The following is a 27982-nucleotide window of genomic DNA, read 5'->3' on the forward strand; positions in this document are numbered from 1 at the left end:
ACATCACAGAGTTTGACAACCATGAACGTGTATAGATGTATAAATAATAAGATTGGATATCTTGGTTTAACATAACAAGAATTCTTGAATGGCACAACATTGCATTTACTAAAAAAGGCCATCGTCCAAGAGGGATTACAAACCAAACCGATTGGATGTCTGTGCCTCACATGAGCCTTCCTCACCAATTTCATCTAACTTGATTGACAAGTCATGTTTCCTAATCTAATGTTCCCTTAAGTGGTATTGCTATGGAGTATAAGTTATTGTAATATTAAATGATGGAGCTGGCTCAGAAGGTTGTGTAGCCCACTCCTGCACTTTTTTCTATGTTATAAGATATATATGAAAAAATAGGGAACTACAAATCAATTTGCCTGCTGTCTGCTGGTAGCAAAATGCTGGAATCCATTGCAAGGTTGTGATAACAGGATATTCAAAGAAAATAATAACATTAATAGACAAATGAATGTTGTTTTGTGAAGTGAAAGTTAAGTTTAACAAGAAGTTTTTTTGTAGATCTGTCTAACAGGGCAGATAAGAGGGAAATAGGAATACATTATTTTTTGATTTTCAGAAGCTGATGCATGGTGAGAAATGGCTGCAATATGGCAGGATAATGTACTAAATACAGGCCAGGGCATGCTGGAAATCCTGCCATATTGCAGCCATTTCTCACCATGCATCAGCAAACTCAGGATTCCTGTGCGAATGTGGAAATCTGAACTTCTTGTCTATTCTTTGCTGGGATTTTGTGATTGGCACTTGAACTTAATCAATATTTTTAAATTGAAATTACAATGTATGTAATGATGAAGGGATATTTATCAGTCACTTTTTGTTGAGGGGTATATATCAAATACATAAAATGTTGAATGATGACAGTACTCCAGAGATAGTTATAGATCTGCTGTGATCTAGAAGTCCAGAATCTGCAGATAACAGCTGGGTTTGGCACAAGTTTATGATATTTTGTATTTGTGTCATGTTGAATCACCAAGCAGAATTTTGCTGAGAGGAGCTGTCTCAATTCAGGTCAGCTTCTAAGACATTGCATTGAGCAATGAGGGTGGTGTCAGAATACATTCTACTTCATCAGAAACAGTACAAACCTATTGAACATTGTTCAATTATTAATGTTAAAAGTAAATATAAAAATACTAATATAGTTCCCCAAAATCAAAGAACCTGGCCTGGTCGTACAATAATCTTGTGTTCCTATTGCCTGGATCTTAGGTTAGAAAAAAAAAAATATATACAGTTAGCAGCAACTTTAGGACATGTACATTCATATGAAAATCCTGAAGGTGATGACTATTAGTGAGGAAATGTTGGCAAGTCACTGCTGACTGTTCAGTACAAACCTGAACCAGTGTTCCTTGACAAAATATTGCATGATGGCGCCATCTTAAGGAAAACAGTCCAGCTGCATGTTCATATCCTTATTTATATATCTGGGCTGGCAAATAAAAAGACAAGCTGCTGAAGGAACTTCACCCAAAACATAAGTTGTCCATTCCCCTGTACAGATACTGCTTGAATGGCTGAGTTCCTCCAGCAGTTTTTTTTTGCTCCTGATCCCAGCATTTGCAGTCTCTTGTGTCTGTGTTAGTAAGTACGGAACTGCTGCTGCTGGTGATATCCTCTATCACATTCCTGCTGGTTGAGAGGAGAGGGTAACAATTAGCTGAATTGGATCCATCCAGTTTTGTGAACAGAATCTTTTTGGGCAAATGTTCACATTGTTGGTTAGATGGCAATGTTATGACAATACTGGAATATCTTGGCTAGAGGTACAGCTAATTCTGGAGTACAGATCTTCAAAAATACAGTAAGGATGTTATTTGGTCTAAGTCTTTGCTGTTTCCAGTGCTCCAATCATCTTTACACATTGAGTGAATTGAACTGGTGGTGGGATATTGGTTATGCAATAGCTTGGCTGTGTCTTTCTCATGCTGTTCAGCACATGTACAGCTAGGTTGTGCTGCAGCTTCACTAAGCTGGCATTTTGATCATTTTTAGAGATGTTCCCTGCTGCCTTTCTGCATTCCCCAATAAATGAGGACTGACCCCCTAGTAATGGTTGAGTGAGGATTATGCTGAGTCATGAAGATAAAGATTGCAGCGGTGTACATTGCTGCTGATATTCTGCTTATGGTACCTCATAAATATCCAACATTGAGCTGCTGGATCTTTTCTAAGGCTATCCCATTTATCACAACTATAATGACACACACTCAATGAAGAGTATTTTCAATATGAAGACATGAACTTGCAGGAATTATTTCTACCAGTGCTTCCATGGATAGGTATATTTGCCACGGTCAAGTAGCTATATGATGAAAATCAAAAAGACTGCAGATGCTGGAAAGCTGGAATAAAAACAGAAAAGGCATAACAAACCCCACAGGTCGGTCAGTAACTACAGAATGAGAAACAGTTAAGATTTCAATAGATCCCTTCATCAGGTTTGAAAAAGAGTATCTAGGAAGCAGGGAAGTGGGAGATGACAATGGCTGGGACAAGTGAGTTTCTGTGATAAGGTAAGTAATGAGGTAATAAGCTGCTGTCTGTGTAATGTGTTGCTAATGTGATAAAGTCATTTATAACAAGTGCTGCCATAAGAAGCAGTATCCATCATCCAGGCCATGCTCTCTTCTCACTATGACGTTCCGTGTGTTTAAAAAAAACTGCCTGTAACATCTCTCCTAAACTTAAGACATAGGAGCAGAATTAAGCCATTTGGCCCATTGGGTCTTTTCCAACATTTCTTCAAGGCTGATCCATTTCCTTCTCAACTATTCTTCTGTCTTCTCCCTATAACCTTTCACGACATGACTAATCACAAACCTATTAACCTCCATCTTAAATTGTTACGTCCGTGGCCCCCTCCTTTTTGAGAATCACAAGATCACTATTAAGTCAGTTCAGGAGACCCAGGAAGTGAGAGAAGGACATGCAGAATCCTCAAAGAGTTTGGAATGTGTCCTGGCCTCCGAAAGGCGGAACCATTGATAATGGCTATTGTCTCTTGGAGACGGAATTGTGTATTGAATACTGTACGATGCATCGAAGCCCCCAGGCAATGAACCGAGGGGGGAGGTTGGTGGAGGGATTGCATCATCCCAACCTGATTGACATCTGAGACCCTGTGAGTTAGGATAAAAGAGGGTCTGGGGAACAGCCCCTTCAGACGCACCAGAAGAAATGCTAGAACTCCTGTAACAGCGTAATAGCGAAAGCCAGTGGAAAAGCCCACGTGCGTCCTTTTCCATTTGCCTCAGAATCGGTGGGCCTTTACCATGGAAGCCTGGCTTTAGCTAACCACAATGGGGAAATCAATCCCCAATGACTCTCGAAGGATTGACATCATAAAAGGAATGGGCAAGTTAAATCTCCGTCTTTCTCTCCAACCAAAAAGCTGCAGCTTGAATGAACTTGAGTGACTTTTATATTTCCATCGGACAATACATTATCCCCTAGAAAACGATAGAGCTATTTCTTATTGATTATTATTATACCCGCGCTTTTAGATTTAGTATTGATGACGTATATTATCTGTATGTTTGCATTGATATTATTTTTGTGTATTTTTATCAATAAATACTGTTAAAAATAGTACCATCAGACTTCAACGGACCTCTCTATCTTTGCTGGTAAGTGACCCAGTTATGGGGTACGTAACAAAGTACATCCAATGAACAGGCCTCCATAGCTGCCTGTGCCAACAAATTCCACAGATTCACCGCCCTCTGGCTGAAGAAATTCCTCTCATCTCTTTTCTAAATGGACAGTCCTCAATTTTGAGGTTATGCTCTGGTCCTAGACTCCCCCCACCAAAGGAAACATTCTCTTTGCATCCACTCTACGTTTTTCAATTTTGATAGGTTTCAATGAGATTCCCACTCAATCTTCTAAATTCCACCAAGTACGGGCCTAGAGCCTTCAATCACTGTTCATATCCTTTCATTCCTGGAATCATTCTTGTGAACTTCTGTTGAACCCTCTCCAATGTCAGCACATCTTTTCTTAATTAAGCAGCCCAAAGCGGTTCACAATAGCCCATATGAGGCCTCACCAGTGCCTTATACAGCCTCAGCATTATATCCTTGATTCTATATTTTAGTCCGCCAGAAATTAATGCTAACATTGCACTCACATTCCTCACCACCAATTCAACCTGCAAATTAACCTTTAGGGAATCCTACACAAGTCCCTTTGCATCTCAGATTTTTGAATTTTCTCACCGTTTAGAAAATAGACTTTGCTTTTATTGCTTCTACCAAAGTGCATGAACATACACTTCCTGACACTATTCCATCTATCTCCTCTTTGCCCATCCTCCTGATCTGTCTCTCTGTAGCCTGTCTGCTTACTCAACACCATCTGCCCCTCCACCTATCTTTGTATTGTCCACAAACCTGGCCACAAAGCCAACAATTTCATCATCCAAATCTTTGACATAAAAAGAATCTGTCCCAACACAGACCCCTGTGGAACACCACTGGCAGCCAATCTAAAAGGATCCCTTTATACCCATTTTTTGGCTCCTGCCAATCAGCCATTGCTCTATCTTTCCTGTAATAGCATAGGCTCTTACCTTGTTGAGCAGCCTCATATGCAGCACCTTGTAAATCAAGAACACAATATCTACCAATTCTCCTTTGTCTATCCTGCTTGTTATTTCTTTAAAGAATTCCAGCTGATTTGTTAGGCAAAATTTTCCCTTAAGGAAACCATGCTGGTTAAGGCCTATTTTATCATGTGCCTCCAAGCACCTAGAAACCACATCCTGAACAATCGACTCCAACATCTCCCCAATCACTGAGGTCAGGCTAGCTGGCCTACGATTTACTTTCTTCTGCTTTCCCCCCATCTTGAAGAGTGGAGAAGATATTTGTAATTTTCTAGTCCTCTGGAACCATGCCAGGATCTAGTGATTATTGAAAGATCATTACTAATACTTCTGCAATCTCTTCAGCTACTTTTTTAGAAACCTGGGTTGTAGTCCATCAGGTTCAAATGACTTATTCACTTCAGATCTTTCAGCCTACCAAACACTATCTCTGTATTATTAGCATCTGCACTTACTTTTGCCCCTTGGCACTCTCGAACTTTTAGCATACTACTAGTCTCTTCTGCAGTGAAGAATGATGCAAATTACTTATTCAATTTATCTGCTATTTCCTTATTTCTATAATATCTCTCCAGTATAATTTTCCAGCAGTCCAATATCTACTCTCACCTCTCTTTTACTCTTTACCCCCTCTCCCATGTTTTATTAGTTGCTTTGTGTTGGTTTTTAAAAATTCCCCAATCCTCTAACTTCCCACTAATTTTTGCCCTATTATTTGCTCTCTCTTTTGCTTTTGTGTTGGCTTTGACTTATCAGCTACGGTTATGTCATCCTGCCTTTAGAATACTTCCTCGTCTTTGGGATACATCTATCCTGCACCTTCTGAATTGGCCAGACACTGAGAAACGCCAAACATTCCTGTTGTGCCATCATCCCTGTTAGTATCCCCTTTCAATCAACTTTGGCTCTACTCCCATGCCTTTGTAATTCCCTTTACTCCACTGTAATACTGATATACAGTATCTGACTTTAGCTTCTCCCTCTCAAATTGCAGGGTGAATTCTATCATATTATGATTTTAAGATCACTGTTTGCTAAGTGCTCATTTACCTTATGCTCCCTAATCATATCTAGTTCATTACACAGCACCCAATCCAGAACTGCTAATTGTGGGCTCAACCACAAGCTTTTCCAAAAAACCAAAGGCATTCCACAAATTCTCTCTCTTGGAATATAGCATCAATTTGATTTTCCTAACCTATCTGTATATTAAAATCCCCATGACTAATGCAACATTGCCTTTTTGACATGTTTTTTCTATCTCCTGCTATGGACCACATGCTGGCTACTGTTTCAGGGCTTGTAAATAACTCCCATCAGGGTCTTCTTACACTTGCAGTTTCTTAACTCTACCCACAAGGATTCTATGTCTTGCGATCCTATGTCACCTCTTTCTAAAGATTTGATTTAATATTTTACCAGCAGAACAACTCTTGCTGCTCTGCTTAGCTGCCTGTCCTTTCAATAGATTGTGTATCCTTGGATATTAAGCTTCTGACCACAATTGTCTTTCAATCATGACTCCATAATACCCACAAAACATCATACCTGCCAATCCCTAACTGCCCTACAAAATCATGTCTTATTCCGTATACCGCATGCATTCTAATATAACACCATCAGTCCTTTTCAGTTTTAACCCTCTGACTACAATTTTGCCCTATCATCCGCCTGTCCTTCCTGACAGTCTCATTATACATCATCTCTGCTGTAAACCAACAGCCCTGTTACTACAATACCCCTGCCAAACTAGTTTAAACCTTTCCCTACAGCTCCAGCAAAGCAGCCCACAAGGATATTGGTTCCGTTCATGTTCAGGTGTAGTCCATCACCTTTGTATAAGTCATACCTTCTCCAGAAGAGATCCCAATAATCCAGAAAAATGATGTTATGAGACTCCCAAGAGGTCTGGAGTTAATGTTGTGGATTTTAAGGGCTTTCCCACCTCCAGTGGCCATCCTGTTGATGTGACAGTATGTAACCATGGATAGTGATGTTAGAGTCTGGAATGTGGTCTTCCAGATATCATTCTAGGATTACAACTATATTAGGCAATTACAAGAACAGTCTGTAGGCCAGGTCTTTCAATTAAACATGAGGCCCTAGATACTTGTGAAGAGAACTGTGAAAGTTCATCAGGACTGGGCATGTCTTTGCAGGGTCAAATTTGATGCTGATGTGTTTGTAGAATCTGTTCTTGTTCTTTTGTTTAAACATATCTATACTGGGCTATTTCAGAGTGAATTTGGGCTATCATTGGAATCACAGATAGGCCAGATTAGGTTAGGATGGCAGATTTCCTTGCCTGAAGGAAATTCGTAAACCAGCTAGGTTTTTACAGTCATCCAGTAACTCTTATTGTTGTAATCACCATCAGTGCTAAGTTATTTATTTACATTTCAGATTATTAAATAGACTCTATAGTTGTAATACCTGGGCCCTATGTAAAAGCAATATCACGTTCTTATTCCTATATTCAAGGCAATTTCTCATTATTTCAGGGAGAGGAAGAGAAGGAACTAGCTACCATTTACCTGCAGAAATTAATAAGAGGAAGAGCTATTCAGAATATGGTAAGTTTTTAAAATCGGGTTTTACGGATGATAATGTGAATATAGATATTATTGTTAAGTATTGAAATTTATCACCATACACTGTTCTGTATTTTGAAGGAATCTGAGGAGCTATATCTTACAAGCGGTGAGAAGAGAACAACACTGAATGTCATCTTGTCATTGTTCAACACATAATGCATAACAATCAAGGGATATCTAGATGGCTTCATTTAAATTGCACTGTGTGCAATCCAGTCATTTGATCCACACACTGTGGAACTAAAATGATGGACTAAAACAGGTTGAAATTAAAGATAATAATGGTAATCTTGGAATTGGGGGATAACACTAACATACCAATATTCCTGTAGATGTTCGAAGGCAAAGAGAAACGTATTGAGCTACTCCAGGAACTTCGCACTACTCATGCACTCCAGGAGGACAGGCAGCTAGTGAAGGAAGCAGAAAAGCAGGCGATTTTAGCCTTGCAGCGAGAACGAGACATAAAGCAACAAATGGTAAAGCAAAAAATTTGTAACATTTAATGGGAGCTATTGTTGAATCATTGTTATGCTTACTTTGTTATATAGAAGTATAGCTTTGTACATCAAACAGAATATTATATATTGAAAACATTGGCCACTTAAAAATGATAAATTCTGCAAATTGAGAATACAATGTGCTTCATATTCTGGTAATCATATTTTAAATGTATTGTTTGCTGATGTCTGATTATTGCTTTAAGGGCACTTAATTAGAAGACAAGGTTTTCCTGAATATCATTGACCTAGAGCTAATTTGTTTATAGACAAACTAGCTTGATAAAAAAGTCATCAAGCTGCCTTGGGACAATGCAACAGATTTCATATATGGATCTTGTTTTCCTTTTGTAACTGGTGGTATGTTTATATAGCAGAATGTATGTGTGCTTTTATTTCTGGATGCTTTGATGGTAATTTAGAACCTGTAAATGAATGCTGCACATCAAATAAAGTTAAGGGCATTTGGCAATTTAAAATTAATGTACAAAGGAACCTCAGGGCCCAAGTCCGAAGTGGACACACAAAATCAATAGGGGGTAAAGATGGTGTCTGACGTGCTTGCCTTTAGTCAAGTTCAAGAGTCAGGAATTTATGATGCAGCTTTATAAAGCTCTAGTTCGACTGCTCCTGGAGTATTGTATTCAATTCTGATTGCCCCAGTATTAGAGAATGTGGAAGCTATGGAGAGGGTGCAGAAGAAGTTTATCAGGATACAAGACAGATGCAGATATTGGAAATCTTGAGAAACACACACAAAGTGCTAGTGGAACTCAACAGGTCAGACAGCATCTATGGAGGAATATAAACAGTCGATGTTTTGGGCCAAAACCTTTCATCTGAAGAGAGTGGTTTACATAAAGTAGAGGAGAGTTCCCCCAACATTTTTGTGTTTCTGAAGGTTTCCCAGGATGCTGCATAGATTAGAGGGCATCTGCTGTAAGGTTAGACAACCCCTTTGTTGGTTAGAGTTATTTTCTCTGGGCAGCAGAGGCTGAGGAGATACCTAATATAAGTTTATAAACTTCTTAGAAGAATAGAAAAAATAAACAGTTGTACCTATTGCCGAGGTTCAAAATGTAAGGCGTGTAGTTAAGATGAGGTTGAAGTTTCAAAGATACGTAGGGCAAGTTTTTTTATATGCAAAGTGGTTGATGCCTGAAATGCACTGCCAGAGGTGGTGATGGAGGCAGATACAAAGGAGACATTTAAGAGACTCTTTAGATAGGCATATGAGTATGTAGAGAATGTGGAGAGATATGGACCAAGCACAGGCAGAAGTATTAGGTATCATTAGCTTAATTAGTTTGGCACAGCTGAAGGGTCCATTCCTGTGGTTTACTGTTCTATGTTGACATTTAACTCGGAGGAAGAGATACAAAACACTAAATCTTGCCTAGATCAAACTTTTAAACATTTGTAAATGGCAGTTTTTAAAGCTAGATATAACAGATTATAGATAATATATTTCTTTCTTCTTTCTCATAGCATTCTACAATGGAAGACTATCTCGCACATGTGGAGGGTCGTGTACTTGCAGATATGTTTGACTTCCTGAATAAGGAGCTTCAGCGATTACAGGAGGAACGACGCATTCATGCAATGGTTATGTTAGCTGAGCGCCGCCGGCGGATCAGAGAGGCAGAAGAGAGTGGTTTACGTCAAGTGGAGGAGAGGCGCAGAAGGGAAGAGGATGAAATTTTCAAACAGGTTAAACATGTGCAAACAAATTTACAGATCGGTTATTATTTGCAATTTTTGTGTCATACATATAAACAATCCACACAAAATCAAGGAGGAACAGAAATGAAAGAACGCTTTTGCTTTGTAGCTGAAGTATTTATGAAACATGTTCACTTGTAATTCAGGAAATACAGCAGTTAAACCTTTTAGGGCCAAGTTATGCAAACATCATGTGATATTGACTTAGATAATCAGCTTAACGATGTTGGTTAAGAAATAAATATCATCTGGGACACCAGGGAGAACATGCTTCTTTGAAAGATTGCCATGGGATCTTATACATCCATTTTAAAAGGTAAACAAGACCTAAGTTTAGCATTTCATTTTCAAAGATGTCACCTGTGGCATTACCCTGTTCCCTTGTTACAGCAAAAGTGTTGATTTAAATTTTATGCTGAATTTCCTCAATGGAACCTGAACTTAGTCAACTGTATCAAGTAAGGATGAGTTTAGTATGGAGGTAAAAACAGAAAGTGCTCAAAATATTCAATATATCTGTTATATGTCCAATTTGTTCTGTCTGTAAACACATCTTGATGTAAAACATTATTTCATTTTGCTTAAGACTTTCAGGATATCTTTCATACAATATTTTGCCACCTTAAATCACAGTTAATGTTAGTGACTATGCTTAGTCTGTGGCTGTGATATTGAAGAGAGAAAATTCAATAAAGAATAAGCATGGAATTGGCAGGTAAATGTATACGGAAACTTTTGCAAGGAAAACCATTGTAGCTGGCGTGGGGAAGTGCAAGGATAAAGAAATTGGAAATTAATTTTTGAAGGAAGTTTTGATATCACTCATTTAAAAGACAGGACCAGTAATGAAGAAGGAACTAGTACTGATACTGGTTAATAGGATGGCCAGGGAACAGTTAAGTATTTGGAAATAGCTGGAAATCATAATTATCTGGAAAGAGGTTGAGTGTGGGAGCTGTATCAGATGAAAGTTCAGCATGGTATCAACCTGAATGAATGACCTCTTATAAAAAAAATTAAAATTTCCATAAGTTCCTTACAGTTGCTGTTACATAGACAGGGGGGTACAGGTGTATCCTGCTTTACAAATGTTCGCTTTACGCCACTTAGCTTTTACAAAAAACTTACATTAGTACCTGTTTTTGCATTACAAAGAGGATTTTTGCTTTTACGAAAATTTTTCCCATATAAGTTAATGGCTTTACGCCATTTCGCCTTAAGAAAGTTTTCATAGGAACGCTCTATCTTTGTAAAGGGGAGAATGCCTGTATCCATCACATCAGAATTTTTTAAAAAGTTAATAGTATGGGACATCTCCAGTTTGCTCTCCAGTACTTTAGAACATAGAACAATACAGCACAGTACAGGCCCTTCGGTCCACAATGTTGCGCTGACCCTTAAATCCTGCCTCCCATATAACCCCTCCCCCACATTAAATTCCTACATATACCTGTCTGGTAGTCTCTTAAATTTCACTAGTGTATCTGCCTCCACCAACTGAATCAGGCAGTGCATTCCACACACCAACCACTCACTAAGTAAAAAAGCAAAGGAAGCATTCTAGAAGCAATGGATGGTTTTAGCAGAGAAGAGTGATATGTACAGTAATTCTACTTGATGCAGTCAGTCAACCCGATAATGCTTTAGAAAAGTTGAGTATGTACTTGATAACTGTAATGGGGAGCAATCAGTCTGAAAGTTGGAATAGGCTTTGTCGTGAATAAAAACCAGCAAATGGATAACCAAATCAACATTGGACTGATAAAAGAGGACAGAAGACTCAACAGTGCTGTTGCCAGTGGTAGCAGAGCTTTTCTGGAGATGATATGGAAAGACAGACAGACATACTTTATTGATCCTGAGGGAAATTGGGTTTCGTTACAGCCGCACCAACCAAGAATAGTGAAGAAATATAGCAATATAAAACCATAAATAATTAAATAATAATGTTAATCATGCCAAGTGGAAATAAGTCCTGGACCAGCCAGGATGTCTGACATTCCGAGGGAGGAGTTGTAAAGTTTGATGGCCACAGGTAGGAATGACTACCTGTGATGCTCAGTGTTACATCTCGGTGGAATAAGTCTCTGGCTGAATGTACTCCTGTGCCTAACCAGTACATTATGGAGTGGATGGGAGTCATTGTCCAAGGTGGCATGCAACTTGAACACCATCCTCTTTTCAGACACCACTGTCAGAGAGTCCAGTTCCACCCCTACAACATCACTGGCCTTACGAATGAGTTTGTTGATTCTGTTGGTGTCTGCTACCCTCAGCCTGCTGCCCCAGCACACAACAGCAAACATGATAGCACTGGCCACCTGAAAGGTGGTTTGAAATTATGTCTGCCATGGATGTATGAAATGATCGGTACTACAGGAAGAGAGAGTTAATGGGACCTGGTATGATCAAGAGAGTGACCATGAACATGAATAAAATAAATTTTATGGCAGGCAGGATAGTAAATTGAAAATTGAAAAAGGCAAATTGAGTAAAATTCTTGAAGTATATAGTTGTTCAGTGCATGAAAGAAGAGGAGCAGAATGAAGATCAGAAGACAGAAGAAACGGAAACTTTAAAAAAAATCTCAGCAGGTCATTCAGCAACTGTGGGAAGAGAAACTGAAGGATTCCGGTCCTGAATCATTAACATCAGAATTAAAAGTGAAGGCTAATAGTGCAGGACATCTTTTGTTCCCAGGTCAGTCCTTGAGTAGTAGATGGTTTTGACAGAGGAGAAGGATATCAGGACCTGGACATGATTTGTTTTTCTTTCCGCTGTTTTCATTTTAAAGTGAACAACAGGAATGGTACAGAATGGTAAACACAATTGAGTATGGGGAGAATGCAGAATACAGTTTACACGGGCCAGATGATAGAAACAATGGTCAGTTTGTTGGGGGTGGGGGGGTGATCTTTGATAAGTTATTGCTATCCATGAGCCAAACTCCATCCAAATTTAGAAGTTAGAATGTCAATACTTCCATCTAAAATAGCATTTAAATATTCTGATCTATCAGCTAAATCCAAGAGGGAGTGATGTGTGCTTTAAATAGGAGGGGAAGGAAATCAGTAACAGTAACCCTCAGGCATATTGTTGACTTTTGAAGCAATTAGAATTTCAATTTTCACCTGAACGTCTGTATTTAGGCAGTACATACCTACTAATTAGTAACATTTGAAAATACCGAGAAAGAAAGACAAAGGGAGGATGTCTTTTGTCAACCTTATTTGAAGATTAAATTGTTTTAATTTTTAAAGAAGATAATTACTTCATTATTACTAGAGTTTTGAATGTAAAAATTATAATTCCCCCCCAACAGTTAAACCATTTACAATAAGAGACTGCATTTTTCCCTTCTTTTTTTAAATAAACAAATTAGTTGACTCTCAAAGTACTAATTATCATCTTTGTTTCGTTGATTGTAATTAGAGTGTGTACTGCATTATTTATACTGCGCCTTTAAAGCAGGAAGTTGTTGTATGGTACTGCATGATATTAGAATCAAATTAAAGCCAAAATTTCAAATCAAGAGACATGAAACTAAAAAGAATAACAAAGTGCTGGTTCAAATAGGTGGATATTCAGATTTTGCTTTTAGCCAGTGAAAGGAAGTATGGAGTTTCATGATAGAAATTATAACACTTGTCTTATCTGTTGGATTCCATGGCTGCCAGTCATAGAACCAAGAGATTAGAAGACCGAGTCTAGAAATAGCACTTTGACCTATTTAGTCTGTGCCAAAATGTTATTCTGCCTAATTCCATTGACCTGCCTCTGAAGCATTGGCCTCCATACTTTGTAAGGCACTTGTGAGGCCTCACCTTGAGTATTGTGAACAATTGTAGGCTCCTCATCTTAGAAAACACAAAGTACGCTGCAGATGCTGTGGTCAAAGCAATAGACAATAGTCAACAGGTGCAGGAGTAGGCCATTCGGCCCTTCTAGCCAGCACCGCCATTCACCGTGATCATAGCTGATCGTACACAATCGGTACCCCATTCCTGCCCTCTCCCCATATCCCTTGACCCCGCTATCTATAAGAGCTCTATCTAACTCTCTCTTGAAAGCATCCAGAGACTTGGCCTCCACTGCCTTCTGGGGCAGAGCATTCCACATATCCACCACTCTGAGTGAAAAAGTTTTTCTGCATCTCTGTTCTAAATGGCCTACCCCATATTCTTAAACTGTGGCCTCTAGTTCTGGACTCACCCAACATCGGGAACATGCTTCCTGCCTCCAGCGTGTCCAATCCCTTAATAATCTTATATGTTTCAATCAGATCCCCTCTCATTCTTCTAAATTCCAGTGTATACAAGCCCAGTCGCTCCAATCTTTCAACATATGACAGTCCTGCAATTCTAGGAATTAACCTTGTGAACCTACACTGCACTCCCTCAATAGCAAGAATGTCCTTCCTCAAATTTGGAGACCAAAACTGTACACAATACTCCAGATGGGGTCTCATCAGGGCCCTGTACAGCTGCAGAAGGACCTCTTTACTCCTATACTCAGTTCCCCTTGTTATAAAAGCCAGCATGCCATTAGCTTTCTTCACTGCCTGCTGTACCTGCATGCTTGCTTTCATTGACTGATGTACAATGTACCTAGATCTCATTGTCCTTCCCCTTTTCCTAACTTGACTCCATTTAGATAGTAATCTGCCTTCCTGTTCTTGCCATCGAAGTGAATAACCTCACATTTATCCACATTAAACTGCATCTGCCATACATTCGCCCTCTCACCTAGCCTGTCCAAGTCACCTTGCATTCTCATAACATCCTCCTGACACTTCACACTGCCACCCAGCTTTGTGTCATTGGCAAATTTGCTAATGTTACTTTTAATCCCTTCATCTAAATCACTAATGTATATTGTAAACTGCTGTGGTCCCAGCACTGAACCATGTGGTACCCCACTGAGCAGCCTGCCATTCTGAAAGGGACCCGTTAATCGCTACTCTTTGTTTCCTGTCAGCCAGCCAATTTTCAATCCATGTCAGTACTCTGCCCCCAATACCATATGCCCTAATTTTGCCCACTAACCTCCTATGTGGGACTTTATCAAGGGCTTTCTGAAAATCCAGGTACACTACAACCACTGGCTCTCCCTTGTCCATTTTCATAGTTATATCCTCAAAAAATTCCATAAGATTAGTCAAGCATGATTTTCCCTTCATAAATCCATGCTGACTCGGACTGATCCTTCTACTGCTATCCAATTGTGCCATAATTTCCTCTTTTATAATTGACTCCAGCATTTTTCCCACCACTGACTTCAGGCTAACTGGTCTATAATTCCCTGTTTTCTCTCTCCCTCCTTTCTTGAAAAGTGGGACAACATTAGCCACCCTCCAATCTGCAGGAACCGTTCTTGAATCTATAGAACATTGGAAAATGATTACCAATTCATCCACGATTTCTAGAGCCACCTCCTTAAGTATCCTGGGATGCAGACCATCAGGTCCCGGGGACTTATCAGCCTTCAGACCCAACAGTCTATCCAACACCGTTTCTTGCCTAATATAAATTTCCTTCAGTTCATCCATTACCCTAGTTTCTTTGGCCAGTATTACATCTGGGAGATTGTTTGTGTCTTCCCTAGTGAAGACAGATCCAAAGTACCTGTTCAACTCATCTGCCATTTCCTTGTTCCCCATAATAAATTCACCCGTTTCTATCTTCAATGGCCCAATTTTGGTCTTAACTATTTTTTTGCTATTCACACACCTAAAGAAGCTTTTACTATCCTCCTTTATATTCTTAGCTAGTTTACCTTCGTACCTCATTTTTTTCTCGGCGTATTGCCTTTTTTGTTATGTTCTGTTGCTCTTTAAAAGCTTCCCAGTACTCCGGTTTCCAGCTCATCTTTGCTATGTTATACTTCTCTTTTATTTTTATACTGCCCTTTACTTCCCTCGTCAGCCACGGCCCTTAGGATCTTTCTCCCTCTTTGGAATGAGCTAATCCTGCATCTTCTGCATTATTCCCAGAAATACCTGCCATTGTTGTTCCACTGTCTTCCCTGCTAGGGTTTTGTTCCATTGAACTTTGGCCAGCTCCTCCCTCATAGCTTCATAGTTCCCTTTGTTCAACTGTAATACTGACTCATCCGATTTTCCCTTCTCCTTCTCAAATTGTAGGTTAAAACATATCATACTATGGTCACTACCTCCTAATGGCTCCTTTACCTCGAGGTCCCTGATCAAATGCAGTTCATTGCACAACACTAAATCTAGAATTGCCTTCTCCCTGGTAGGCTCCAGTACAAGCAGTTTTAAGAATCCATCTTGGAGGCACTCCACAAACTCCCTTTCTTGGGGTCCAGTACCATTCTGATTCTCCCAGTCTACCTGCATGTTGAAATCCCCCATGACAACTGTATCATTACCTTTGCGACATGCCAATTTTAACTCTTCATTCAACTTACATCCTACATCCAGACTACTGTTTGGGGGCCTGTAGCTAACACCCATTAGGGTCTTTCTACCCTTAGAATTTCTCAGTTCTATCCATACTGACTCTACATCCCCTGATTCTGTGTCCCCCCTTGCAAGGGACTGAATATCATTCCTCACCAACAGAGCCACCCCACCCCCTCTGCCAGTCAGACTGTCCTTTCGATTAGATGTATATTTGTGAATATTCATTTCCCAGGCCCTGTCCGCTTGAAGCCATGTCTCTGTTATTCCCACAACATCATACTTGCCAATTTCCAACTGAGCCTCAAGCTCATCTACTTTATTCCTTATACTTCGTGCATTCATATATAATACTTTTAATTTGTTACTCCCCTCTCCTTTCATATCAATTCCTATTTCACTTGCAACACGTACAACGCGCTGGAGGAACTCAGCAGGTCGGACAGCATCTGCTGAAATAAGCAGTCAACGTTTCGGGCTGAGACCCTTTGTCAGGACTAAAGAAGGAGGGGACAGGGGCCCTATAAAGAAGGTGAGGGGAGGGTGGAAGGTGCCAGGTGAAAAACCAATCAGAGGAAAGATCAAGGGGTGGGGGAGGGGAAGCAGGGAGGGGATAGGCAGGAGAGGTGAAGAAGGAATGTAGGGGGAAAGCACTATGGGTAGTAGGAGAAGGCAGAATCATGAGAGAGGTGATAGATAGCTAGAAGAGGAGACAGAATGAAAGTGGGATGGGGGAAGGGAGAGGGAGGGAATTACCAGAAGTTGGAGAATTCGTTGTTCATACCAAGGGGCTGGAGACTACCCAGACGGTATCTTAGAAAAGATGTGCTGGCATTGGAGACGGTTCAGAGGTTCACAAGGATGATTCCAGGAATGAAAGGGTTATATTACAAGAAACGTTTGATGGCTCTGGGTCTATACTCCCTGGAATTAAGATGGATGAGAGGGGATCTCATTGAAATCTTTCAAATGTTGAAAGGTCTAGACAGAGTAGATGTGCAAAGGATGTTTCCCATGGTGGGAGAGTCTAGGACAAGAGGGCACAGTCTCAGGACAGTGGGGCACCCTTTCAAAACAGAGATGCAGAGAAATTTCTTTAGCTAGAGGGTGGTGAACTTGTGGAATTTGTTGCCACATGCAGCTCTGGAGGCCAAGTCGTTGGGTGTTTTTAAGGTAGAGATTGATAGGTTCCTGATTGGACATGGCATCAAAGGTTATGGGGAGAAGGCAGGGAACTGGGGTTGAAGAGGAGATAGAAGAAAAGGATCAATCATCATTAAATGGCAGAGCAGACTTGATGGGCCAGATGGCCTAATTCTGCTCCTATGTCTTATGGTTTTATACCCCTCCCATCCATGTACTGGTCTAAATTCCTCTTAAATGTTGCATTCAAACTCACACCCCCCACTTTCATTGGCAGCTCACAAGACGTTCCACCAGAGGTTTCCCTTAAATATTTCATCTTTCACTCCTAACCTATAACCTATAGTTCTAGTTTCACCCAACCTCAGTGGAAAAAGCCTGTTTACATTTACCCTAACTATACCCATCATAGTTTTGTTTATGAAGATCCTCAAGAGAAAGGGATAGTTTGAAATTAGCAATATCATGAGTTGGATCTAAACAAAAAGATAAATGTCTCCTCCATACCTGATGGCGATGCAACCAGTTAGAATGCTCTACACAATACATGTGTAGAAATTTACAAGTCTTTGGTAACAGACTAAGTCTGCTCAAACTCCTAATGTAATAAAGCTGTTTTTGTGCCTTCTTTGTAATTGTATCATTATGTTGAGCCTAGGATAGATCTTCAGAGATGTTGACACCCAGGAACTCGGATCTGCTCACCCTTTCCACTGTTGATCCCCCAAGGAGGACTGGTGTGTGTCCCCTCGACTTCCCATTCCTGAAGTCCACAATCAACTCCTTGGTCCAAATGACTTTGAGTGCAAGGTTGTTGTTGCGACATGACTCAACCAGCTGATCTATCTCGCTCCTGCACTTCTCGTCATCACCATCTGAAACCCTGCCCACAATAGTTGTATCACTGGCAAATTTATAGATGGTATTTGAGCTGTGCCTAGCCACACAGTCATGGGTGTAGAGAGAGTAGAGCAGTGGGCTAAACACGCATCCTTGAACTGCACCAGTGTTGATTATCAGTGAAGAGGAGATATTATTTCTAATCTGAACACACTGTGGGTTGCCCAATGACGAAGTCAAAGATCTAATTGCAGAGAAAAGTACAGAGGCCCAGGTTTTGGAGCTTGTTGATTAGAACTGAGAGTATGATTGTGTTAAATGCTGAACTGCTATCAATAAACAGCAGTCGGATACAGGTGTTGCTGTTCTCCAGGTGATTCAAGGCCAAATGAAGAGCAGATGAGCTTGCATCTGCTATCGACCTATTATGTTGATAGGCAAATTGCAGTGAGTCCAGATCTTTGCTTTGGCAGAAGTTGATTCTGGCATGACCAAACTCTCAAAGCGTTTTATCACTGGAGTACCACTGGATGATAGTCAGTGAGGCAGCACATCCTGTTCTTGGGCACTGGTATGATTATCACCCTTTTGAAGCAGGTGAGAACCTCCGACTGCAGCAATGAGAGATTGAAGATGTCCTTCAACAATCCCGTCTCTTGGTTGGCACAGATTTTCAGTGCCTGATGCCTTAATAAGGGTTCAGTGCTTGAAATATATAATGTTTGTGGAATATATGTAAATGATTGAATGAAAATGTATATGATTTGAATGTGTTTGCCGATGGCACAAAAATGGTGTATTTCTAGATAATGAAGGTTCGCTAAGGATGTAGATCAGTTGTAGATATGGGTAGAGTAATAGCAGATGGGGTTTAATTCAGACAGGTGTGATGAATTGCACTTTGGGAGGTCAAATGTAAGGGAAACATACACAGTAAATGGCATAGCCCTTAAGAGGATGTGCAGAGTGTGAGATTCATAGCATCTTAAAAGTAGCAACATAGATAGATATATAATGAAGGTACAGTGCTTATAAAAAGCATTCACCCCCCCCCCCCAAGAAGTTTTCATGTTTTATTGTTTTACAACATTGAATCATTGTGGATTTAATTTGGCCTTTCTTTGTCACTGATCAACAGAAAAAGACTGTTTCATGTCAACATAAAAACAGATCTTGACAAAGTATTCTAAATTACAAACGTAAAATACAAAATAACTGATTGCATAAGTATTCACCCCCTTTAATATGACACACAAAATCATCACTAGTACAGCCACTTGGTTTTAGTTAAGGAGTCCTAGCTATATATAAACCTGTGTGCAGTCAAGGTGTTTCAATTGATTGTAGTAAAATACACCTGTGTCTGGAAGTCCCACTGTTGGTGAGTCAGTATCCTGGTAAAACTACACCATGAAGACAAAAGAACACTCCAAGCAACTCCGCAAAAAGATTATTGAAAAGCACAAGTCAGGAGATGGAAACAAGAAATTTCCAAGCCATTGAATATTCCTTGGAGTTCAGTTAAGTCAATCATCAAGTGATGGAAAGAATTTGGTACAGCTGTAAACCTGCCTAGAGCAGGATGTCCTCAAAAACTGAATGACCATGCAAGAAGGGGACTAGTGAGGGAGGCCACCAAGAGACCTATGACAACTCTGGAGGAGTTACGAGCTTCAGTGGCTATGATGGGAGAGACTGCATATGCAACAACTGTTACCTGTTACCAATCTCAGCTTTATGGGAAAATGATAAAGAGAAAGCCATTATTGAAAACAAAGCACATGAAATCTCAGCTAGAGTTTGCCAGAAGGCATGTTTAAGACTCTGAATTCAATTGGAAGAAGGTTCTATGGTCTGCTGAAACCAAACTGGAACTTTTTGGCTGTCAGACTAAACAGCACACATAATTAAAAACAGACCAGCCCTACCGTGAAGCCTGGGGATGCTTCATCACAGCAGTCCCTGGAAGGCTTGTGAAGGTAGATGGTAAAATGAATACAGCAAAATATAGGGAAATCCTGGAGGAAAACCTGATGCAGTCTGCATAAGAACTGTGATTTGGGAGAAGGTTTGTTTTCTAGCAAGACAATGACCTCAAGCTTAAAGCCAAAGCTACGCAGGAATGGCTTAAATATTAATGTCCTGGAGTGGCCAAGTCAGAGTTCACACCTCAATCCAATTGAGAATTTGTGGCAGGACTTGAAAAGGGCCATTCACTCGTGATCGCCATGCAATCTGACAGAGTTTTGTAAAGAAGAATGGGGGAAACATTGCATTGCCATTTGTGCCAAGCTGATAGAGATCTATCCACATAGACTCAAAGCTGTAAATACTGACTTGAAGGGGGGGTGAGTAATTATGTAAGCAATTATTTTGTGTTTAATAATTGTAATACATTTAGACCAATTTGTAGAAACTTTTTTCACTTCAACATGAAAGAGTCTTTTCTGTTGATCAGTGCCAAAAGAGCAAGATTAAATCTACTGGAATTCATTTTATAAAACAATAGAACATGAAAACTTCTGGGGGTGGGGTGAATACTTTTAATAGGCACTACATGTGGCATGCTTGCCTTCATCATTTGAGCCACTGAGTACAGGAATGAAGGCATCACATTGCAGCTACATAAACCTTTGGTTAGGCCACACATGGAATATCATGTGCAGTTATCCATTCCTGAAAGGATGTAGAGACTTTGGAGATGGTGAAAAGGAGTTTCACCAGGATGTTGCCTTGCTTGAGGAATATTTGATGGAAGGTGAAATTGGAAAAACTTGGATTGTTCTTTCTGGAGCATTGGTGACAGGCCGCCTGACAGAAGTTTATAAAATTAGGAAGGACATAGATAGGGTAGGTAGTTAGTCTCTTTCCCAGGGTAGAGATGTCAAATACTAGAGAATATAGCTTTAAGGTGAGAAAAGGAAAATTTAAGGAAGATGTATGGGGCAATTTCTTTGTATAGTGGGTGGTAAATGCCTGGAACACACTGCCAGAGGAGCTGGTGGAAGCAGAATGACAACGAAAATGAAGGCAATGCAGTGATGTGGATCCTGTGCAGGCAGATGGGACTAGTTTCATTTGGTATAATGGTTTGCACAGACATGGATCAAAAGACCTGTTTCTGTATTGTACTGTTCCATGTTCATAAGCTCCTCTAGCTAATTTGACTTCCTGAAGGTTGAAAACATCTTCTTTAAAAAAAGTTTTTGAATATTAATTGAAGTAACATCCAATGGTCTGGAAAATGTGAGGGTCCAGCACCAAAGTATGCTGAATGAATATTGTACACACCAGGCAATCTGCACAGTCCTCTGTTACGTTTTTGCTCTTTTTTTTTCTTTTTGACATGACTTTCATGTTCCCGATGATTTGTAGCTCAATTAATGACTGAGATCTGGCCTGTATCATTTTACCGATCTTGTTTGGTTTTTCTCAGGCCCATTGTTCTTGTCCTGAAAGTAGTTTGCTAAATGTGGAGTTCCTAGTTTTAAGAAATTTGAAGTTTTACTTGTTTCTTACTTTTTTCACTTCCAATTGAAATAATTCAGAATTTCTGACCTTTTTCACTGTATTCAATCTTTCCACTTTCATATTTTGTTGTATCTAACTTGATGTTGAATTCATCCAATTTAATTTACACTCATGTGTTCCTTTTTATTTCATAAAGTGCTTTAGGTAAGGAAATAGTTTTTTTAATGAAAATTGTTACCAAGGTTGAAAATGCTCTCTTGCTCTCACTGCATTGTCAGCTTTGATTTCCAACATTTTAGAGAAAATGTTCTTAAAACCTCTACAAGTTCAATTGATGTAGCACACTACAGGATTCCTTGAGCAACTAAAGTCTGGCCTATTATGTTTAAATTCACTGTGAACAATGCCATGTGAAATATGCTAGTGCCTGATAAAATATTGATATAGGACTGGAGGAATATACTTATTTCTGATAAAGTACAATTGAGATTGGATTTATGGAATTTGAGCTTAGCTTGTTTCCAGCTAGTTTGCTTACAACAACTATTACAGAATGTTGACTTTCTCCTGAAAGTAGTATTCCTTAATTTAAGAATCATTGTGTCATTGTACACATCAGGTCTGTGATATGGAAGTAAAGAAAGGATTAACTTAGTGGAAAACTGGATATTGAGGTGACATTAGATTTTTTTTTAAGTTATTAACAACCTTGCAGTTCAAGTTCTGACAGTGGGCCTTCGACCTGAAATGTTAATATAGAAACATAGAAACTCTGCAGCACAATACAGGCCCTTCGGCCTCAATGCTGTGCCAAACGTGTACTTACTTTAAAAATTACCTAAGATTACCCATAGCCCTCTTTTTCTAAGCTCCATATACCTGTTCTGGAGTCTCTTAAAAGACCCTATCATATCTGCCTCTACCACCGCCGTCGGCAGCCCATTCCACACACTCACCACTCTCTGTGTAAAAAGCTTACCCCTGACATCTGTTTCTCTTTCTGCAGATGTTCCTAAGCATTTCCAGCATTTTTTGTTCTTCAGATTTCCTGTATCTGCAGTTTTTTCCCCTTTTATCTTCATTTCAAGAAAGTTACCTGGTACAGACAATTTCAATGGATAAACAAGTAAATTGTTAACATTAATTTGGTGTCTTACTAACGAATTGGATACTTTTTTCTATCATCCTCTTCTGGTACAGGTTGTTAAAGTGCATCAGACTACAGTGGACTCTTACTTGGAGGATATCCTTTTGAAATCCATACAAAATACAGCAGAAGACCAAGCACGCCAAGAGATCCGTAAAAAGGCTGATGAAATCAATGACATTGCCTATGAAATTGAACAACAGTATGTAGCTATTTCTTCCTGTTTTGATTTTATATGAATTTCATTAATCTGATTGAAATACAAAGCCAGAAGCTGAGCTAGAAAATTGTTAGGCTTTTCTGCCTTTTATAAGTTCCCAATTTAAAGATCATTGAATCTAAAGGAAAATATCTTTGTCCCAATATTCTTCCTAAATATTATAATTTAGGATATATTTTAAGTTTAATCTAATCCTATATATTTTTCAGTATTGTGCTATTCCACCAACCTTTTCAAATTTCTTTAATCTTCCTCACAGTATCATCGTGCTTGTGCATCATGTATCCAAGTAAATTATGTCAATATAGAATATCAGCACACATTACTAATGTATATTACTCACAAGCTGCTAATCTCAGAAAGTAATCACTAACACTTGTCTTTTCCCCATTTCTCAATTGCATCATGTTCTTTTATTTAAACTATGACAAAGGCCACAGTGAATTCAGGGTAGGAAATAAGGATATCCTGAAATATTACAAAAAAGGATGTATAGGCAGTCTTTAAGAACTTAAATGTGGATAAATCCACAGGACTTGACCAGGTGTATCCTAAGACGTCAAGGGAAGCAGAGATTTTTCTTGGGTGTGGAACTAAGAGACCAGAGGATGGCTAACGCAGTGCTTTTATTCAAGAAGTGCTGCGAGGACTAACCAGACAACAATAGGCCAGTGAGCCTAACATCAATAGTGGGAAAGTTACTAGAAAGGATTCTGAGATACCAGATTTGTTTGTATTTGGAAATCAAAGACTGATTAAGGATAGTCAACATGGCTTTGAAATATGAATTCTCACGCACAATGGATTTGATTGAAGAGGTGACCACAAGAATGATGAGGGCAAGGTGGTAGACAATGTCACATGGACTATAGCAAAGCCTTTGATAAGAACTTGCATAGTAGCCTGGTCCAGAATATGTAAGATCCAGGTATAGCTAAGCAATTAGATGTAAAATTGGCATTGTGGTAAGAGATGACGGATTGTTTCTCAGACTGGAGAGAATGTGCCACAGTGATGGGTCCTGGTTACATTTTTTCATGTATATTAATGATCTGGATGAGAATGAATCTAGCAGAATACTGAAAGCTTGTGCTGACCAACTGTCTGGGGTGTTCAAGGATACCCTCAACCCCTCACTGCTGTGATCTGTAATTCCCACCTGCTTCAAAAGGGCAGAAACTGGACTAGTGCTCAAGAAGAGCAGGGTGAGCTGCCTTAGTGGCTAGCACCCAATAATACCCATCTCTACTGTGATGAATTGTTTCAAGGAGGATGCTTATAGCAGAAATTAACTCCTGCCTGAGCAAGGACCCAGGGCTGCTGCAGTTTACCTGTCGCAACAGGTCTACAGTGTATGGAGTCTCACCGGCTCTGCACTCTGCTTGGGAGAATCAAGACAACAGCATAGCATACGTCAGGTTGTTGTTTATCAATTATAGCTCAGCATTTAATACCATCATCCCCTCAATATCAATCACTAAGCTTCTAAACCTGGGCTTCTGTACCTCCATCTGCAAATAGATCTTCAACTTTCACAGCGGGAGACACGGTCAGTAATGATAAGTGATAATATCTTATCATTGCTGACAATCAATGCAGGTGCACCTCACTGCTGGACTTCCTTTACACTCATGTATGTGTACCTAAGCATAGTTCAAACAACATTTATAAATTCACAGATGACACAACTATTGTTGGTAAAATCTCAGATGAAGGTGAGGCAGCGTACAGGAGTGAGATGGATCAACTGGTTGAAAGGTGTCGGTAACAACCTCTGAATCAGTATTAGCAAGAGCAAGGAACTGATTGTAGATATCACAAAGTCTGTTTTCAGAAAGTTGATGAAAAAATATTACAGCATTTGTATAGGGGAAGATTTTAACTTTTCATGATAAAATAAAGACTACACTGGAGAAACTACTTTTGAAAAACCAAGTAAATGACATCCACTGCCTCTCCACTGTCCACCCTGCTTGTTACTTCCTGGAAGAACTCTTAACAGAGTTATCAGGCAAGATTTTCTTTTGCAGAAACCATGCTGAATTTGACTTATTTTATCATAAGTACCCTGAAGCCTCATTTTTAATAGTATACTCCAACACTTTCCCAACCACTGAGGTTAGGCTAACTGCTCTATAATTTCCTTTCTTTTGCTTTCCTCCCTTAAGACCTTTGAGCACTTTTTCCTTTGTAATAGCAATGGCACTCATTCCTGCTCCCAGATACTCATGGACCTCTGGCTCACTGCTAGTGTCCTCCACAGTGAAAACTGATGCAGAGTGCCCATTAAGTTCATCTTCCAGTTTTTGTCCCCCTTTACTACCTCACCAGCATAATTTTTCAGTGGTCCAATATTGACTCTCACCTCCCTTTTACTCTTTATATAACTGAAAAAACGTAGGAACATACAAAACCTGCAGCACAATATAGACCCTTATAGACATATACTTATTTTAGAAATTACCTAGGGTTACCCATAGCCCTCTATTTTTCAAATCTCCGTGTATCTATCCAGGAGTCTCTTAAAAGACCCTATTGTATCCGCCTCCAACACCATTGCCAGCAGCCCAGCGCGTGCACTTACCACTCTCTGCGTAAAAACTTACCCCTGACATCTCCTCTGTACCTACTTCCAAGCACCTTAAAACAGTGCCCTCTCGTTAGCCATTTCAGCCCTGGGATAAAGCCTCTGACAATCCACATGATCAATGTCTCTCATTAGCTTGTACACCTCTATCAGGTCACCTCTCATCCTCCATTGCTCCAAGGAGAAAAGGCCGAGTTCACTCAACTTGTTTTCATAAGCATGCTTCCCAATCCAGGCAACATCCTTGTAAATCATCTCCGCACCCTTTCTGTGGTTTCCACATCCTTCCTGTAGTGAGGTGATCAGAACTGAGCACAGTACTCCAAGTGGGGTTTGACCAGAGTCCTATATAGCTGCAACATTACCTCTCAGCTCTTAAACTCAATCCCACAGTTAATGAAGGCCAATGCACTGTATGCCTTCTTAGCCAGTGAGTCAACCTGCACAGTAGCTTTATATTATCGGCTAGTTTGCCCACATATTTTATCTTTTCCCTTCTTATAGCCTTTTTAGTTGCCTTTTTTTGGATTTACAAAGCTTCTCAATCATCCAACTTCCCACTCACTTTTGCTACCTTATATGCCCTTTCCTTGGCTTTTATGCAGTCTTTAACTTCTCTTATCAGCCACAGTTGTCTACCCCTGCCATTTGAGAACAACTTCTGTCAGACATATCTATCCTACGCCTTGTGAACTATACACAGAAACTTCAGGCATCTCTGCTCTGCTGTCATCCCTGCCAGTATCCTCCTCCATTCCACTTGGGCAAGTTCCTCTCTCCTGCCTCTGTAATACCTTCATTCCATTGTGATACTGATACATGTGACTTTTGCTTCTCTCTACCAAATTGCAGTATGAATTTAATCATATTATGATCACTGTCTCCTAAGGGTTTCTTTACATTAAGCTTCCTAATGAGATCTGGGTTATTACATATCACCCATTCTAAGATAGCCTTCCCCTGAGTAGGCTCAAGAACAAGCTGGTCTAAAAAGTCATCTCATAGGCATTCAACAAATTCCCTCTCGTGCGATCCGATACCAACCTGATTTTCCCAATCCCTTTGCATATTGAAGTCCCCTATTACAATCGCATCATTACCCTTATTACATGCCTTTTCCAGCTCCCTTTGCAATCTCAACCCTTCTAAGGTTACTAGTGGCTACTACTTGGAGGCCTATATATGATTCCCATCAAGTGTTTTTTTTCATCCTTCCAGTTTCTTTACTCCACCCACAATGATTCAACATTCTTTGATTGTATGTCACCTCTTTCTAAAGATGATATTCTATCTCTTTACCAACAGAGCCACACCATTGCCTGTGTCTTCCTGCCTGTCCTTTCAATACAAAGCATATCCTTTGATGTTAAGCTCCCAACTATGGCCTTCCTTCAGTCATGACTCAGTGATGCCCACAACATCATACCGACCAATCTCGAATTGCACCGCGAGTTCATCCACCTCATTCCAAATGCTACATGCGTTTAACTTCAGCATCTTCAGTCCAGCATTCGTTGCCCCTTTGAATATTGCTGCCCTTCTGAGCCACAGGGTCAGACTCAATGCCAGAGGCATGGCCAGAGGTCGCGACCAGGTAGGCCATCCCCCCAACGGTACTCAAAATGGAGTACTTATTGTTGAGGGGGATGGCCACAGAGGTGCTTTCCACCATCTGATGTTCTCCCTTCCCTCTCCTGGCAGTCACCCATCTATCTGTCTCCTGTAACCTTAGAGTGACTACCTCCCTGTAGCTCCTGTCTATCACCTCCACAAGCCAGAGATCATCGAGCTGTAGCTCCAGTTCCTTAACATGGTCTCCAGGGAGCTACATCTCTCTGCACCTGATGCAGATGTGGCCATCAGGGAGGCTGGTGGTCTCCTGGAAATCACACATCTAACACCCAGAGCAGAACAGTGACTCTGTAGACATACCCCCTATTCTCTCAAGAGTTAAGATAGAAGACATAAGAAATAAGGTATGAACTTACCTACTTACCTTACCTCCGCCTGTTCTTGCCGATGACTAGTTGAGCCAAACTGTTAGCACTCTGACTCAGACCACTCCGATGATAACTGCTCCGCCAGATAGTACCCATCTTTAATGAATGAGTATTCACCGCTATGCACACTTCGTGTATGCATTAAGTTTGCTAATGATATACTGGCGAGTAAGAAATCTGCAAGAACAAAAAGTGACTGCGAAGAAATAATAACTAGTTAAGTAACCAGGCAAGAAAATGGTCAAAGGACCATTTGTAACCAATCTGTACAAGTATAGAAGTGGAAAAGGAAAATATATGTTAGATGTTAAGAGGTCAGTAAGTAGGTCCATGCATTTGTCATAAAAGGTTAACAGGGAGATGCTTAGAAGGGAAATATCAGCACTTATACTAAAGATGTTAGAATATAAAATATAATATATCTTACTTTAAATCTACAGGAATTACCTGATTTTTGAATCTTGGAGGAATGGATGCTCTGTCGAAAAGTATACTAAATAATTTATTCGATAGATTTTTAAGGTTTCAAAGAAATTGAATGGTTCCACCATGAAAAATTATGTAAAATATCAACGATAGTCTTTTGAATGGCAGATTGGATGCAAGGTGCTAAGTAGCCCATTCCTGCCTTGTATTTATTGGGTTGATGTGTACAAAGTCGGGAGTTATTCCACTACTTTGACGCTTTTTGTTTTCTTATT

General features: G+C 39.9%; 1 protein-coding gene and 1 long non-coding RNA gene across 3 annotated transcripts in view; one reads left to right on the plus strand and one right to left on the minus strand.

The window, feature by feature from the left end:
* The window catches only part of cfap91 (cilia and flagella associated protein 91), an 85137-nt gene that overhangs the window by 52024 nt on the left and 5131 nt on the right, over positions 1-27982 (plus strand). For both annotated transcript variants that reach the window (XM_059968455.1, XM_059968456.1), the window contains 4 exons: positions 7138-7209; positions 7563-7709; positions 9219-9440; positions 22528-22676. In XM_059968455.1, coding sequence (XP_059824438.1) covers positions 7138-7209; positions 7563-7709; positions 9219-9440; positions 22528-22676 — 590 coding nt within the window. The remainder of the gene's footprint in view (positions 1-7137; positions 7210-7562; positions 7710-9218; positions 9441-22527; positions 22677-27982) is intronic.
* On the minus strand, positions 13-27978 carry LOC132393354 (uncharacterized). The gene is made up of 4 exons (XR_009511848.1): positions 27270-27978; positions 22307-22423; positions 7549-7640; positions 13-1656 (listed from the first exon to the last, which is right to left on the minus strand). It is a non-coding gene; the product is annotated as an uncharacterized LOC132393354 (long non-coding RNA).

The sequence above is a fragment of the Hypanus sabinus genome, chromosome 4 (genome assembly GCF_030144855.1).
Source record: "Hypanus sabinus isolate sHypSab1 chromosome 4, sHypSab1.hap1, whole genome shotgun sequence".
Classification (NCBI taxonomy): domain Eukaryota; kingdom Metazoa; phylum Chordata; class Chondrichthyes; order Myliobatiformes; family Dasyatidae; genus Hypanus; species Hypanus sabinus.